Source organism: Astatotilapia calliptera, chromosome 23 (assembly GCF_964374335.1).
Source record: "Astatotilapia calliptera chromosome 23, fAstCal68.1, whole genome shotgun sequence".
Taxonomy (NCBI): domain Eukaryota; kingdom Metazoa; phylum Chordata; class Actinopteri; order Cichliformes; family Cichlidae; genus Astatotilapia; species Astatotilapia calliptera.
Window position 1 is genome coordinate 3,123,784 of NC_137443.1, and position 16,598 is coordinate 3,140,381.

At 41.2% G+C, this 16,598-nt stretch overlaps 1 protein-coding gene across 1 annotated transcript in view; it reads right to left on the reverse strand.

Moving 5' to 3' along the window:
- The window catches only part of atf6 (activating transcription factor 6), a 28,948-nt gene that overhangs the window by 6,281 nt on the left and 6,069 nt on the right, over window positions 1-16,598 (reverse strand). The window contains exons 8-15 of the mRNA XM_026157723.2: window positions 9,434-9,619; window positions 9,247-9,338; window positions 7,607-7,756; window positions 6,009-6,104; window positions 5,819-5,921; window positions 4,986-5,056; window positions 4,135-4,246; window positions 916-1,000 (exon numbers count right to left, since the gene is read on the reverse strand). Coding sequence (XP_026013508.1) covers window positions 916-1,000; window positions 4,135-4,246; window positions 4,986-5,056; window positions 5,819-5,921; window positions 6,009-6,104; window positions 7,607-7,756; window positions 9,247-9,338; window positions 9,434-9,619 — 895 coding nt within the window. The remainder of the gene's footprint in view (window positions 1-915; window positions 1,001-4,134; window positions 4,247-4,985; window positions 5,057-5,818; window positions 5,922-6,008; window positions 6,105-7,606; window positions 7,757-9,246; window positions 9,339-9,433; window positions 9,620-16,598) is intronic.

The following is a 16,598-nucleotide window of genomic DNA, read 5'->3' on the forward strand; positions in this document are numbered from 1 at the left end:
CTCAAATAAAAATGACAGTTCAACTGTTAACAACAGTGTGGTGTCTTCCTATTTGCTTACATCAGACATAAACACAGCCCCTCTTGAGCGTGTTCTCTCTCAGCTCACTTCTACACGTGCTTTGTGAAAATCAGGCCACCTGTTACTGAAGCATCTAATGACCTGACTTTGATAGAACGCACTGATAATCCTGCAGATCTGACAGCCGTGAAGCAAAGTCTCGATAACGTCATGGATGTCAAAAACACGCATACACCAATTGTCAATCATTTGAGAATATGCACAAGTGCAAGTCTACGCTTTCTGCTGATCCAGTGTTTGTTTTTGAAGGCAGGTGGTGAGAATAAATGAGCGACTACATGAGCTGGAAAGCAGCCCCCAGAACGCAACCAAGCGCGCTCTGATTGCCACCCACTCTGTCCACAGCTGTGGACCGCAAGAGCGTTTTCAAGAGTAAATTGAGTCAGATGAGCTGTGTCTCTGCTCTCCCATCTGAAGCGGACATGAAATTTGCTTTAAGTTATTTGATTATTAAATGACAAGTTATTATGTGACTCAGTAACAATGAATGAATTGACCAGTGTACTCTGAGCAAAGTGCTTAGACTTTCAAGTAGGTTTAATAGTCAACTGATGCACTCCAGGCAAGAAACCAATGTTCTTCACTTATTTCTTTGCTTAACTGCTGCCTGTTGTTTAATTTGCTTCTAAACTAAACCCTTGAAAACACAACCACAGAAGTAAAACACAAAACTCTTGTTCTAATAGAATTTCTAACCCTTTTTTTCTGTAAATGTCTGAGGCCACAAGTAATGCATTCTTGTGGGCAAACGTGATTGAGAATGTGAACCTGGGCTGCCTTTTATCTGCCACATCGCGCTGCACTTCCAAACTGTGTCTGTGCTGCACTTCTTACCATTTATGTTCATGGCTGGCAACACGACAGACATCTTGGGTGGACTTCCTTTATTGTGGCTGGTGGCAGGAAGTAGGAGATGATCCTGAGAACAAAGAAGAGAAGGTTGGAAATTGGAGAACGCAACAAACTCAAAGCAAACAAAACATCCGACTTGTATGTGTTTAATGATAAAGAGGCCTTTCACAATGAGTTTAGAGCCTTTTCTTAAAGAATACACACGATCAGCTTCAGCAGCTTAACGAGGCTTCTGTCATCACGGGCAAGATAATAGGTGGAAGAAGCTGGGAGACGTTACAAGTTGCTTGTATTATTTATCAGAGCATGAAGCCGTTTGTTCCACAAAATGACTCCAAGCTGAAACTTTTAAAGCTATTAGAACCACTGCTGTGTAAAACTAATCTATATCCAGTGCACATTTTAACAGATGAGTAAAACTAGCAAAGCAAATTAATTAATTAATATTAATAATAATGATAACAAAAACAAAGAAAATGAGGAGATTAAGACAAAACAGAGTCTAAGAATGAAACAGGATGACAAAAGATGGTTCTTATTCTTTTCCCAGTTTGTGAGGCAAAAACATATTTGTGAACCCATAGAGGCTGAGAAAACCTAAACAGCTGCATCGACGCCTGCTGAAGACAATATCATGTGACCGGTGTAACGTTAACAACAGTGAACCTGAGCAGGTAACTGTGAGGTTCTGGTGTGAGTGACATGAAGAATTAAGGTTGCTAAGGTGACGGTAGACAGGAATATGGGTCCAGCAGATGGATTACAGAAAATAAACAGGATAGGGCAATGACAGTTTCTATTTCATAACAGTGAATACGAGAATGTGCTTCGTAGTTTCTGTAACGTTTCATCAAAATGGTGCAAAAATTCATAAAGAATTTTGTTTCGGTTAAGTGTATGTTGTGATCTGTGCTCATGGGAACTAAATGTAAGCTGAAAAGGTGAAATTATGTGTTAAAATGACGGCGTGTCTGTGATTGGAGAGTGGAAGGAAAAACAGAAAACACCAGCCACATTACTGCTCCTCATCAGGGGCTTGACAAGTCCACATGACAGCTGATGCTGCCATAGCGATGGCTGAAAGCTGGCAGTGTTTCCATCACGTCGCCCCAATGCACACTTACATAAAGCCAAAGCCACAACAGCATCAGAAGTGACACAGGGCCACACAATGACGGCAGAGTAAGACACGCCTGGACGATTCTTTCTTTAGCTCGCTGAGAGTTGTGTTTTCCATCGTCTTACCTCATTTACTACCTAAATTAAGACACAGGTGGTAACGCATCTGCACGGCCGTAAGCTGCCTTGATCGAAACGTGACCTTTTTGCAACATACTGCACAGAGTGACTTCAACTGCTGGAAGGTGCAAGAACAGACCATAATGAAAAAATACTTTTGTCTCAAGGGACAAAACTCAAAAAATTTTGTGACTGGCTTTAAAATATAAACAATTTAATCCAGAACTTTGGCAGTCTTGTAATAACATCATACCAACTGGAGCAAAAAAAAAAGAAAAAGCATTCCTGCTTTGTCAGACACACACACCCCGAAACCCAGGAAACCAAATACAGGCAAATAAACGGAGAGAGAAAAGCTAACGAGGTCTGTGAGAATTAAAAGAAGGTCACAGTGAATGACTGGCCTGTAACTAAAACACTTTACATGAAGTGTCTATTTATCATTTCGTCCTTATGTTTTTGTCATATTCATTAAAAAAAGTATTTTTGAATGCTATCTCCAGTTGAATAAAATCAAGATAAGATCAGATAACACACAGAAAGAAGAGGAACGGGCTAAAATGTGGAAAATGCAAGTGTAAGAGAAACACCTGAATAAAGTGCAATTCACCTTTAAAGAGTTCAAAATCTAAGAAACAAATTCCTAAATCTAACAAATCCACTGAAGCGCTTCATTATTGTTATTTTCTGTCTTTTTAATGCCTTTTTTTTTTTGTAAGGAATGACTGGTTAATCAAACTAAAAAGCTGCCCTAAATTTACGTTTGAACTATTCAATTGTTTGTAAAATATCCACAAAGTTTCCTTTTGCCAAAAAACTTTTGTGAATGAAAGTTAAAAAGAGAGAGAGAGGGAGAGAGATTATTACCTGTAATGTTAATGGTTTCTGACACGAAGTTGGAGAAAGCAGACCACCCTCCTCCCCCTGCATCACAAAGCTGCTACAAACTAAAGGCTGGCTACTTGACCTGCAAAGACCTTCACCTCGGGTACACCATTGTTCCCTTTGTCCTTGTCGTCACTATGCCAACCTAAAGTCGAACCTTTGTGTCTCGATCTTTGGATACATATGTCAAAATTCTCACCGCCCTGACTAACCCTGAGCTTACCTTCACCGAGATTATCCAGCAGTCTAGAGCAGGAACATTCTTAGCCTTTCCAGTTAGACTCAGTCCAGCTTAATTATCACCAACCACAGAAAAAAGAAAAAAATGAAAAGAGAGAACAAAAAGGTGTTTTCCAGCTTCAAAAGAGTTTTTGATAGCAAATTTAATAATATCTCAGCGCTATCACTTTGGAAGCCGCTGTGCGTTTTTGTTGTTCAGTGAGATGGCAAAGAATAAAACTCCTGTAAAACTCAAAGCAAAAAGTTTACCGTGAACCAAACTAATTTCCCTTTTTCCTGGTTAGAACGAAGGGATGAAAGGCAGATATGAATATCATCAAGATAAGACTACAAGCCACATTTAACCATACATTTATATAGTGCTTTGTTCTATAAACTTGCAGGCCAATTTAAAACAAATAAAACCAAACAAGCACGCTTTCCAGAAAACTGGAATGGCCGATGGAAGCCCGTACCGGCACCGGCAAACTCCACACAGAATGGTTTGAGCAGAGCTTCTTGCTGTGAGGTAACAGTAATAACCAGTACCCCCCTGGCACTTAGTCTCAAATGCGCAACAATTAATAAAGATCAAGATAACTGACAGTAATATTTGAGTATAAACAAATATTGCAAATTCAAAACTGGCCTTTGGTTCAAAAGAAACCTCTCTGCTGAAGAAGAGAGACATTGCACTAAATTTGAATCCCTTGCTTAATTTTGGTTTAATCACAAATCTGACCAGATTCAAACAGAATGAAATCGGTTTAGTGTTGATGTGTAAAAACTTCCAGCTGCATTTTGCTTCATGTGCCTAATTCCCCCATTCACCTCAGCTAGAAACAAGTCCAAACTTACCCTACGGAAAGACACGACATAGAAGGTGTCGCCGCGGCGGTTCAGCTCATCAAAGAAGTCGGTGTACGTGTGACGAGGGGCGTAGTACACCTGCAGCTCACTGCCAGGACTCCTGTGGAAGAAACGCAGATAATTATGAAAACACTCGTCAGAGGAATATCGTAGCAATGAAACCTACAAACATTCAAGCATGCATACTTGTAATTAACTGCAGATAGTAAATGTAGGATAATCTGTAATATATCCATATTTCAACTATATGATTTATATCACAGCGTCCTATTTGATTTCTGCTTGTTCAAACACCAACTCAAACAGCAACTACTAAAACATCACAGTGGTCTGTGCCTCAGTATAACAGACTTGCCCAGTAATTTGCTGCTGGAGCACAAAGTAAAGCCTAAAAACTGCTACTTCGCTATCTCACTGCAGCATTGAGTACTTCCTCCTATTTTTGGTGTTATGTTTTTTTCATCTGGCCTTAAAGAGGTTAACTTCTGAAAGTGATTTTCTTTCATTTTCCTATGAACTCAGATATTTTGTAGCCAGATTTAAAAGCGCCAAAAAGCCATTGACACCATCTGTGTGATCTAAACTGTGCAGCAGAAAAGTTTCTCGTTCATCGCCAAACTTCTAAAGCGGTGTGCAAGGGTCATCCTTTAAAAATCACTGCATCATAAATCGAATATTATAAAACTGTAAAAGTTTCTATTTAAAGCAACGCTTTGGTCAAATTCTACTAAAACACCAAAACATGGCAGGTTATTATGTCTACAGGTGCATCAACTAATCAACCTTCATTAAAACAAAACACAAACACCTGAAATTTTCTGTAGCCGGCCTTTACTTACTTTTCCGCAGTAGTTTCTGTGTATTGAACCGTCACAATCTGGCTGCCTTCGTCCTCCTTATTTCCTGTTTTCTGTCAGGGAAAAACCAGACAATTAGCTATAATCTGTGCAACCACATCAATGCCCATGAAAGAGAACAGTAAAAATAAACAGTATTGCCTACATAAAAGCAGACTATCCTTTCAAAACTCCTAGAGATCCACACACACACACACACACACATGTGTCAAGGTTTTCTCCTGATAAATTACATCTCGTTCAGAAATTTTACAGCTGTCATGAAGAAATAAAGACTCAGGTGGTGATCCACAGGCACATGTTACATCAGAGTGAGCAGATTTACTGTTCAACTCCAAAGGCCGAAAGGGTAAAACAGCTGAATACAGACAGGCAATAAACACCTCCACCTTTTCTGTTAATACAGATAAGAACAATGTGTGTATATATGAAGTGGGCAGATGGTCGGCTTTAGTAGACTGGACCTGCTGTGACAGATTTTGAAAAAAAAAAGAAAAAATATGGAAAAAAGGAGCAGGGGGCACTAATCCCATAGCTCCCCTCTAAGTGTTATGTTTACTTTCTCAGGGCTGCCGGATTAAATTCAGCCCAATAAAGAGAAACGAGAGGCAGAAAAAGGGGTAGGTGTGACTGGAGGTGAAACAGTGGTGAAAGACAGGCTCTGGGTTGCCAAGAGACTTTTAAAGTGGAATGGCTTGAAATCCAAATGAGGTTTAGTTTGCAATATGTATTGCCAGCAGCAAATATCACGTAAATTTGTGCACGGACCATTACCTGTGTTTTACTGTTTTGCAAAACACGCTGCTGTGACTTACCAGAATCGTCCTGGTGGGTTTGTGGTTGCTGTTATTCTCTCGTCTCGATTTGGTCTGCTGAACTTCGTGACGGTGGACCCAACCCCTCAACTCATGGGCCAGCCTGCCAAATTAACACAGTGCGTCTTTGCATTTTAGCATGAGGGGAAACATATGGACAGTAAGCTGTATATGAAATAAAGTTACTTACTCAATGCACTTGGTCCTGTTGACAGAAGGCTGGCAGGGCGGAGACGGTCTGACAAAGATGGGATCCTTTACCACCATCAGGGCTTTATCTTCAGATCTAAAACAGAATAAAAAGCACAGAGATGTGAAATAACCAAAGAGCCAAATCTTTGCACAGCCACTAAGATACTCAAAAATCTACGTCAACCTGCTACAAATATTGTGAATAAAGAGCAAGAACTAATACGGCTGCATGCAGTTCACTGCAGGCAAAGTACCCATGGTGGAATAAGTAACAGGGAACAAAGTGGCACCAAATTGGAATTCATCTTGGCTTTAATGTGGTGATAATTACACTAGGAACTAATAAAAAATATTTTTGGTTCTTTTTGCTCAACATGTGCAGAGGTGGCAGTGATCCAATCGCTGAATGCATGCATGAAGACATATACTTGCATCAAAGGGGCGAGTGCAGCGACGCATGCTGCTGTAAATCCTGCGCACAATTATCATAAACATGCTACAGAGTTGAGCACTGCCACCCAAATGGTCACATATAGTCTGACTCTGAGCACAGACAGATGAAAACAATCAAACGTTACCACATTTAAGTTCAAATGATTAGCACCACGCAGCACCTCCTGACTTTACTCTGCAGATTTTACTCCCTGACTCTGGTTGGAGAGTTACAGAGAGTGAATGTAACTCTCGAGTTGCCGATGTAGACTACGTGACTACCCAAAGAAAGTGCCCACCTGTGCGGGGCTTTGTTAAGAAAAATGTAAGTCAGCGACGTAATCCCTCCCCTGGGCCTCACCAACGTGAGCCAATTTGTTGACTATGCCTCATTTTCCCGTCTCTTAATGTCCTGGAAATGGTTCCATGAGACAACATGTCAGACCAAAGAGGCCTGATAGTAAGTTTAAAAGAGGGGCCCATTTTAACCTTCAAGCACATGAGCAGCTTCCTGTTCAGTGGGACCCTAAGATTAGATCGCATATCTCCCCAATCATTCTTCTCACTGCTGGGTTTGGTGCTGTCACCCCTTTTGCAAAGGCTAATGTGTTCCTTCCTGCCTGCGCTGTGTTTAATGCTGCTGAGAAACTTGATACTACACAAGAACAGTCTGCATTAACATGTGACAAAGCCTAGGCAGAGATCTAACACACAACGCAGGATGCCTTGGAGACGGTAGATGTTTGACCACCTTGCAAAACATAATTTTCATGACATGGGGAGTCAGGTATGGTACCAAACAGGAATGTTATTCATGCAATTTACAAATGTAACTGCAGGATCTGGAGTGCATTTAGAAAAAACAAAGAATATATACATAAGCACATAGAAAAATAAACTATTAACAATATACAGCTTTCTGTCAAACAAGAACTGACCCCAATTTCTCACCTTGCAGTTCAAAGCGCAACTACTAGACTACAGCAAGGACGCTGGAGGCATTCAAACGGCTGTTTGGACAAGGTAGGTGATCAGCTGCCACTTGTGTTTACATGGGCCTTAATGAGCTTCACCGGTTCAGACTGAGCACAGGTGCATCCTGGTCTAGTTACATACTGGATAAACATGCTGTTGTGAAGGCAGTTAGGGGGTTTAGCTCATTACCTGTCGCCCATCTCAGACGGCCTGCTGCCAAGAGCGTCAGGACCCATCAGGCGTTCAATTTCTGCCTCTGGTGAGAAACCCAACAGGTGTCTGCCACTGTGCTGCGTGGAAGCAACTTCGAGCGAAGAGCCCGGGCCACCCTGAAACAGACTGATGACAAAGAAAAAAGTCAGTTAAGAAAAACAAAAAACCCGCAGGTGAGGTAAAATCAGGACACTTGAGTTAGAAAAGAAATGTAAAAAAAAGAACTTGGTGCTGGACTGAAATGCACGTGACCCACATCCTGTGCACAGGAGGGATTTTTGTTTTTAGCCACGAGCAGAATCTGAACTCTGATCTCGACTGCACAACCCAAAGGGCGCATGCACACAAGCAAAAATACACACAGTTACTTTGAGTGGTATTACTACGCTGTGTGGCATTTTCATTTCAAAGGGATCCAACCTCAAAGCGGGCATTTTTTACATTCCAGAGGAGAGCCCAAACACAAAAAGCCACAGATGTGAGCACAGGTAGAGGCTCACACACACTTCAGATACTGTGAATGCAACCGCAAAAGCAAACTCATTCGCATGTTTCCATGTTTAACCTCTAGATAAAAAGGAAAGAAAAAAGTGGATTTTAGTAAAGAGAAGTTTCAGATCCAGAAAAGATATGCTTGGATCCTCGTGGAGAATGAAATTCCCAGTAGGAAATAAACATTTTTATAAAATGAGAACAGAAAATTTTTCAATACACTTGGAGGTGAACTGCGCTCTTGAGTTACACAACCCCTCCATCTGCTAGCTGAGAGGAATTAAGTCCCCCCCCTTTGGTGTAGTTTTATATAACTCATTACAATTTGTCCCAATTGTTAATATTACAAGCAGAGATAAGAAAAATGACCATGTGCAAATGCTTTTTGCATTTCTTTCTTATGTTTGAAGCCAGAATGATTTTATTTTACTTTCACAAGTGGTAACAGTTTACTTTTGCCCCAGCCCATCACAGTGTTTTGAGAGTTATTCATCCATTAGTCAAGAAGTCCTATAAACTCTGGCAGCAACATCAGAGGACTGAACTGTACACACAAGAACAATACGGCACATATGAACTATTAATCGCCACTTTCTTTTCCAAGAGATTGGCTTTGGTCAGGATAAAGGTGGGCTTTTATAGCATGTGCATTAATGGACTACATACTACTCAGTACTATGCTCTGGTGCTTGGCTCCAGAGCATAGTAGTAAAGTCTTACGGGGAAACCCCCAAAAGTATTACCATGCAAAGTCAATGACTTTTAATATACACAAATATTAGCTCAACCGATGATCACCTTTTACTTTTTGTTCAATATACTTGATAAAAGAGATTTTTCTTCGTTTTGAGGGAGTGGGGCGGTTAAAAAGTTGAAGACATCGTCTGAAAAGGAAAACGTTTTTTGCATAATATCTTACATGTAGGGCGTGCTTCCCACTGTGAGTCACGGGGCTTCCCATTTCTATTCAGTCAATAATCATGGCAGAAATATTCATGCAGCCTGACAATATCAGCGTCATCAGCACTCATTTGGTTTGAATTGAATTTCAGCCATCGATCACTGTATCAAATGACTTTTTATGGCAAGTGAAAGCATTCATCTGTTCAGTGTCCCACGCTCACCTCATTGGTGCAACATTAAGAACGAGGAACACCACGACCACCATGAGGCACACCGCTCTCCTTTTGGGTGCTGTTGCTTTCAGCACTGTGTTCTGCAGAGAAAGCGAGGAAACCCATTGTAGTAAAAACGACTTCCAACATGTGCACATGTGCCTGTACTGTGAGGGAAGCGCTGGTCGTATCTCACCTTGCTCAGAAGGCCCTCCAGCTGTTTCTTTAGGTTGCCGTTCTCATTCTTGAGCACCTCGTTCTCAGACAGCGCCACCTTCAGGCGAGCTTCCAGCGAAAGCAAATACTCTTTCTTCTTTTTCCGAGACAGGGATGCTGACTCGCGGTTTTTTATCATGCGCTGCTGTCTCTGGGACAACTTGGACTACAGTGGGAATGTGAGAAAAAAACAGAAACAAGGACATCATTTATTATTGAAGTTACGCCAATATTTTATCCTTCCTCGACTCCAAACAGGAAAGAGAAGCAGTTACTTCCTAAGCCACCCGTTGGACTGCAGACCACAGGTTCTTCTGACTTAAATAAAAAGTCTTTTGAATCACATGAGCAGTTGTTTTTAGTAAAATGATCCAAAAGTGTCTTGGGAATGAGGAGAAAACTAGAAACATCTCGTGCTTCCAAAAAGTTAGGTTACGGCTGTCTCATCTAATATGCATTACAGAGAGATAAATACAGCATCAGAGGAGATTCACTCAATCACTACATCTCTACTGAGTCACCACCGGTACAGAACTTACTTTCTGTTCCAGAGTGATCGTGCTGAATACCGCTGGCAAAACATTATTATTTCCCAGAGTAGTTGATCTTTAATCTTTCGAGTGTATTTTTTTTTGATAATTATGGGAAATAAGCGTGTGAACGTGTGCTTTGTGATTTCACAGTGACGTTGACCATCAAGTCCAAACAAGAACCGAGGATGGGATTAACAAAAAAAGAAACAAAAAAAACCACACAAAATAAAAACAAAACAAAAAAAACTGCCCATAAACATAATTTCTCTGACCACAGCGTCTCTGGGAAACTAAACATCATTTTACAGTCAATTCTAAAGACGTATGTTATATTCATTTGTATTTACTGCCATTTCATTTCACATACATGTGCTCCGACATCTGCTCTGTCCATTTCTTGAACCAACACTCATTCATTAACACTTGGAACACATGAGGTATATTGAAAAATACTGAGGAAGGAGAGGTGGGAGAAGGCAGAGGTTTGAATTGCAGAGATTGGCATGAGAAAAAAGAAATCACAGGAAACGCAGAAAATAAATGGAAGCAGGAAAGATAAACCCAACATAAAAGCCGGTGCCGACTGTGTTATTCTCACCCAGAGACTCCCTCTGTTGCTGGTGCTCTAGTTTACCTCAGTGATAGAATAATAAACAGACACATTAAGGATGTATTGTAAGGTTAATGACAATTCTTCAGCAAATCCTGGCATTAACATCGCTCCAAAGAGCCCTTAAGTGTATGCTTTAAGTAAAATATTTACACCAGGATCGTCTAGGGGCATAAAAGGTCACCTGCAATGCTTCTATTCTATATGTGTGTTTAGAAAAGGTGTCACTCATTGATAAATGGGTTCACATCAGGCACATAAACACAGAAACAGTTTATATGTTAGTGGTCTAAATGTGGAAACATAAGAACGGCCACAGCCAGCATCTATTGTTTTAACTCTCAAGGTAAACTATAAATAAATAAATACAATTCTGGCATTTTTTTCAGTTCAGATTTGTTTATCTGAGGCGTTTGTGTGAATCAAGACTTTAAAAATATCAACATAAACAAATTAATAAATAAATAAAGACACGCTCAAGTTGTTAGATTCTTTCCACTTGACGTCAGTAAGATGAGAACTGAAATCAAAGTCTCGCATGCTAACCCAAATAGTGCATATGTTAACATGACCTCTCTCAAATTAGCAGAACCAGTGGCACAGATTACCCAAACACCTTCATTGTCCACCCACTCCCCAGCCATCTCGCCGCCCCTCTTCTCCAAACACAAACGTCCTCCTAAGGGTAAGTCTCTAAGATCCAGGGTCTAATAGCCCCGCTGGTGATTAAGTTATTTGGATCCCTGTATTTGTGTTCTGTCTCCTGAGAAACTCTTCTGTCTCCCAGCCGAGGTCTGGGAGCCGTGCCACTAGCCCGAGCCTGGGAACACTGCAAGTAAGCAGTTACCAGGGAGTGAAGAGCACGGGGAACTTCACGTCGCGTCCACAATGAGGCTGGGGAGGAAGATGTGGGGCAAGGGGCAAAAAAAAGGGGGCTGAGTGGCATTTCTCAAGAAGCTTGGCGGGTTGAGAGGCTAACAGTGATACTTGTTCACACTCAAACTATTTGAATGCCAGTGGGAAATGCAAACAAGGGGGGAAAATGCCCATTAGCAAAGCACAGCTCATACAGCAACAGCTGCAGACAGCTGTTGGTTTACTGATCAGCGCCGTGTGAATGCATCTAATTGCATGATCATCCCAACTCCTGGTCAACAGCACTTCAACAGATGAATATGGGTGAAGAGAGAAAAGCATACAGGAGTCTGATCGCCACAATGCAAGTGAGGAACCCCTCATTCAGTTCAACAGTTCAAGGATTATTCCAAAAGGAAGTTTGTGATTAACCATTAATCTATCCAGATGATAGTGGCTTCCTCTAACGGGTCAGGGTGTAAATGTTTCATGATTTTACTGTGAGTCATAAACCCTCATAACTGTGAAATGGTTTCCATAGGTGACATTTCAGTCGAGCGTGACGCAGACAGTCGCCGAGATCACAAGTCCCCCAACAGTCGAAAGGATGCGCACAGTACCGACAAAGAAAACATCTTTGCTAATGCAGGAGGAAGCCGGGAGAGAGAGGTGATGAGTTACAGATCTGTCGTAGCCAATGTGGTTGCAATATGTTGAGCAAAGAGCAAGCAGAATGATGAACCTACTTCAGCCATAAAGTTTGCTAATAGGATGCGAGTGGATCATTATTATAGTCGTGTATTTTCTAATGTGATTTTTGTTTATTTCGTTTTGACTTCTTTAAGTCTATTAATTCAGTTTAGTTTCACTTCGTTTCCAGAGTGCGTTTGGTTGTCCATCCATCCATCCATTCGCTTGCGCTTATCCTTTTCAGGGTCGCGGGGGGCGCTGGAGCCTATCCCAGCTGTCATAGGGCGAAAGGCGGTTGATTTTTTGTTGTTTAAAAATGTTTAGTTTTAATTTAGTTAGTAATGATTATTGTATGGAGGGCATGAGCCAGAGGCAAGATTTAGGAAAATTAGTACAGGCAGTAGAACCTTTGGAACTCAGTTGACTCTCAATGAACACATCAATTTTAGTTTAGTTACTATAATAACCCTGGATCAGAGTTCTGGCAGTTTAAGGACAAAATTTTGGAATTATATATAAACAGTGAGCGATTAACCGTGCTGTGCTTCTGAAAAAAATATAACAGCTACTACTATTTTTCCCCATCAGCAGTATGCAGTGTGAAGTGCACAGTGCTTGGACGGTGAGACTACAAAAAGGGGTCTTAAGTTAAGTGTTCATGTGTTATTCACTCACTGCCTACTTTCTTCAACTGCTAATGGCAAAGAAAGGTGATTTAAGTGACTTCTGAGTATTTCACAAACTGCTGACCTACTGGGATTTTCCCACACAACCATTTCTAGAGTTTTTAGAGAATGGTCCAAAAAACAGTGAGTGCCAGTTCTCTGGGTGGAAATGCCCTGTTAATGCCAGAGGCCAGAGGCACACTGTGGGCCTGTTAGTACCAAGTGTGAATGCCTAAGCCTACCACACTATTGTTACTGAACATGTTTTTACCACAGTGTATGCATCTTACAATGGCTGCTTCCAACAGAATTAGGTACAAGGCTCTTCTCAACATGACAATGAGCTCAGTTTACTCAAAAAGCCTCCACGGTCACCAGATCTCAATCTAACGGATTAAGTCTGAGACGTAAAGTATTGGAACAAGAGATTTGCAACATTGAAGTGCAGCCAGCAAATCTGCAGCAACTGTGTGATGTTGCTGCAAAACCTCAGAGGAATAGGTCCAAGCACCTTGTTGAATCCATGTCATGAAGAATTAAGGCCATTCTGAAGGAAAAAGGGGTCCAAGTACTAGAAAGGTATACCTAAAAAAAGTGGCCAGCGAGTGGATTCAATGTTTTTAATCAAGCTCAGTCTCAGCTGTCCAGCTTTAGAAATATTTCTGATGAAAAGAAGTTAAACATGCCTAAATATCTGAGTTAGCTGTACGCAGGGACCACCAGGCCTTCCTGGGGCCCACCCCTGTAAATCCTTCCATCCTACTAATGGGAACCTTTGTTGAGGCCTGCAATTTCAGACGGGATTGGTTTCCCTTGCATGCATGCACATGCACACAAACACACACTCACATACATCTAAATCCCTTGCCATTTGGGAGCCCATTACACTACACTGACCCAATCCCTGATGGCTATTTACAGCTGTCGCACTGCACAACACCTGTCTGAAGCATGTAATCCTTTGCAGCCGTTTAACATCCAGGCTTACGCAGGCCAAAATACAGCACTGTGGAGACCAGAATCAGCGACACACACACAGACTTACTGTACAACATGCAGCAACACCTGGCACAAGCATGCCATCTTTAACAGGCATTTTACACATCCACAAGCCTATCAAGTCCACCACTCTGCTGCAGCCAAACCACGATGAGTGAACGCAGCTGCAGTGCTCTCTCACGAAGAGTCGAGCCTCTTACATTCTCCTTGTTGTGCCACAGAAACAACCAACTCCATTGAAATTGCTCTAAATATAAAAACATTCCATCCTTAACAAAAATGTGTAAAAACTGCCCCAGTTGTCCTTTAAAAGGCTCTTCAGATGAGCTTTTTAAATTTCCACTACCTTTTTCTCTTGGTAAATAAGGTGAACTTCAAAACTTTGGATCTCTTTGTCCTGCTCACAATTAAATGTTTACAGACCCTTTCTTTTAATCACCTATTATAAACTTTATTGACTTGGTTGGGTTTACAAATGGCTGAGAGGAGTATTTGTTTTGGCCTCTGAGGTTTGGAATTCTTCGACATTTCTCTCGATGTCTGGCACAAAAAGTGCTTCTCTCGACTGAATTATGCCCGCGATAATTGGACAAGTTCCTCTACGCCCTTTTAGGGGTGGGTGGCTTTTACAGCTAGAGGTCAACCATTACATTTTATTTTAAAAAAAAACACAACAAACCCAGACGCTTTTCAGAATCTTTTTTTTTTTTAAATTACCCGATTAACCAAGTTAATATTAATTAAGATGAAGTGAACTGTTTTTCCATGTTCACATATATCACTGCCCCATGAGATAATAACAGCAGAAATCTGGATACATTTTCCCACTGTCACCACAGAAATCACTACACATGGTTTTAGAGACATTCCACAAATGTGACACATGGTTTTCCATAATTAACAAAGGTTCAAAATGTGTTAACTTTTCAATTTTGCAACTTTGCTGTTCAGCCTAATGCTAAGGAGACATGCTGGGAATGTGGAAGTCCTGCTAACAAAACAAACAAGTCTGAAAGAGGAGACAGAGTGAGAACATGTTTCTCAACCCAATAAAGGTCAGATGAGAACAAGACATGAGTAACTGCTGTGCTGGAGACCGAAGCCCGAAACAACAGCGAATTTGCTAAAAGTCCCAGCGAGTCGCTAGCCTCAGGTCTTTAAAAGATCACGACAAACATGCCCACACAAAATAAGACAAGCACTTGTAAAAGTTGGTGACCCTTTATGAAGAGACCAAGAAAATGTGCCATAAACAATAAAAAATACTACAAGTTTACTTTATGTCTTTTAAATTGCTGGGGCAGTCTCTGCTGCAGTTAACGGGGCCTCGGTTGCATGTATACGCTGTCGTAAAAATCAACCAGGGAGAAACGAATGCGTGTGGGGAAAGTGCAGCTGTCCTGGCATCACCCCTGAACGCATCACACGAAAGAATACACCCTCTGCCATTAATACTGAAAGCAATGTCCCGTCCTTTTCAAACTAATCTGTTCTACTGTAGCAAATTTAAAAAAAAAACACTCATCATCTATTTGTATTTTTACATGTTTGTGTCGTCTCAGTGCTCTGCAGCATTCCTTAAGATTTATCTCTGATTACAAAGTGAAAATCATTCCTTTCAGATCATAACGTGGTCTCAAGCCACGGTTCTCAAAGTGTGGTCTGTGGTCACAAATGGTGGCCATTGTTAACATTTTATTCGGCCCCTGCGCACAACAAAGAAAGAATGTGATTCTCTACATTTCATACTATGTATAATGGTGCAAAATGAGACAAAAGGAACAGTTTTCTTCTGTTTTAACTTCTTAGGGGTGGCTGTGGTTTAGGAGATAGAGTAGGTGGTCTCCTAATGGGAAGGTTGGTGGTTCGTTGCCCAAGAGTACTGATCTGCATGCCAAGAAATCCTGGGGCAAGATACTGAACCCTGAGTTGCTCCCGATGCATTCACCAGAGTGTAGGTGTATGCGATCGTTAGAGAGAAAGCACTAGTCTAGAGGCAAGGCACAGAAAAAGGTGCTTGTGCGAATGCATGTTCTATAAAGCACTTCAAATGCTCATGTAGAGTAGAAAAGAGCTGCATAAGAAAAAGTTCATGTAACTTTCAGTTCTGCTCTAGCCACCATAAGTCTTAAGAAACAGAGTTGGTTTCAAGAAATGCCACTTCATCAGTGGTTTAAAAAACCCGCAAAACAAAACAAAACCCTCCAAAACTACAAAACTCGCACAAAAATGACAACCACCAAGACAAACCACCCTCTGAGCAGTGACATTGCAAAGTAAGTGTTTCACGTGTGGATTTCTATAGCCCTCCATCATAAACTGGCTCCCTACACTGGCACTTTGAGTGCCCCTGGTATAAAGTAAATGAACGTGCCTGGTACTCACTCTCTATGCAAAAAAAAGCAGCAATTTGTGTCTTCGGTGACTGGCATGGTCCATGCAGAGTAATAACTTTTCTCTCAGTGTGGAAAAATGGATTCATTATTATAAACAACAGCTATAAATGCTTTTTCATTTCCACCATTTTAGCCAAAAATCAAAGTTAATGGTTTGTGAGATTAAAATTAATACAAAAAAAAAAAAGGTTTAAATGGGGGAGTTTGGGTTGGACAGGATCCAGTTCAAGCGTAAACACCCGGAGCACAGCATCACAAAGTGAGCAACTGCACGCACACTCACGATGCATAACAATGCTGCTCCATGCAAGCGCACACAGGCAAGTACTTGCATGTCGATACACACACGCGCACACAAACACAGGTGTTGAAGGCACCATTTATTCCTGTGAATAAC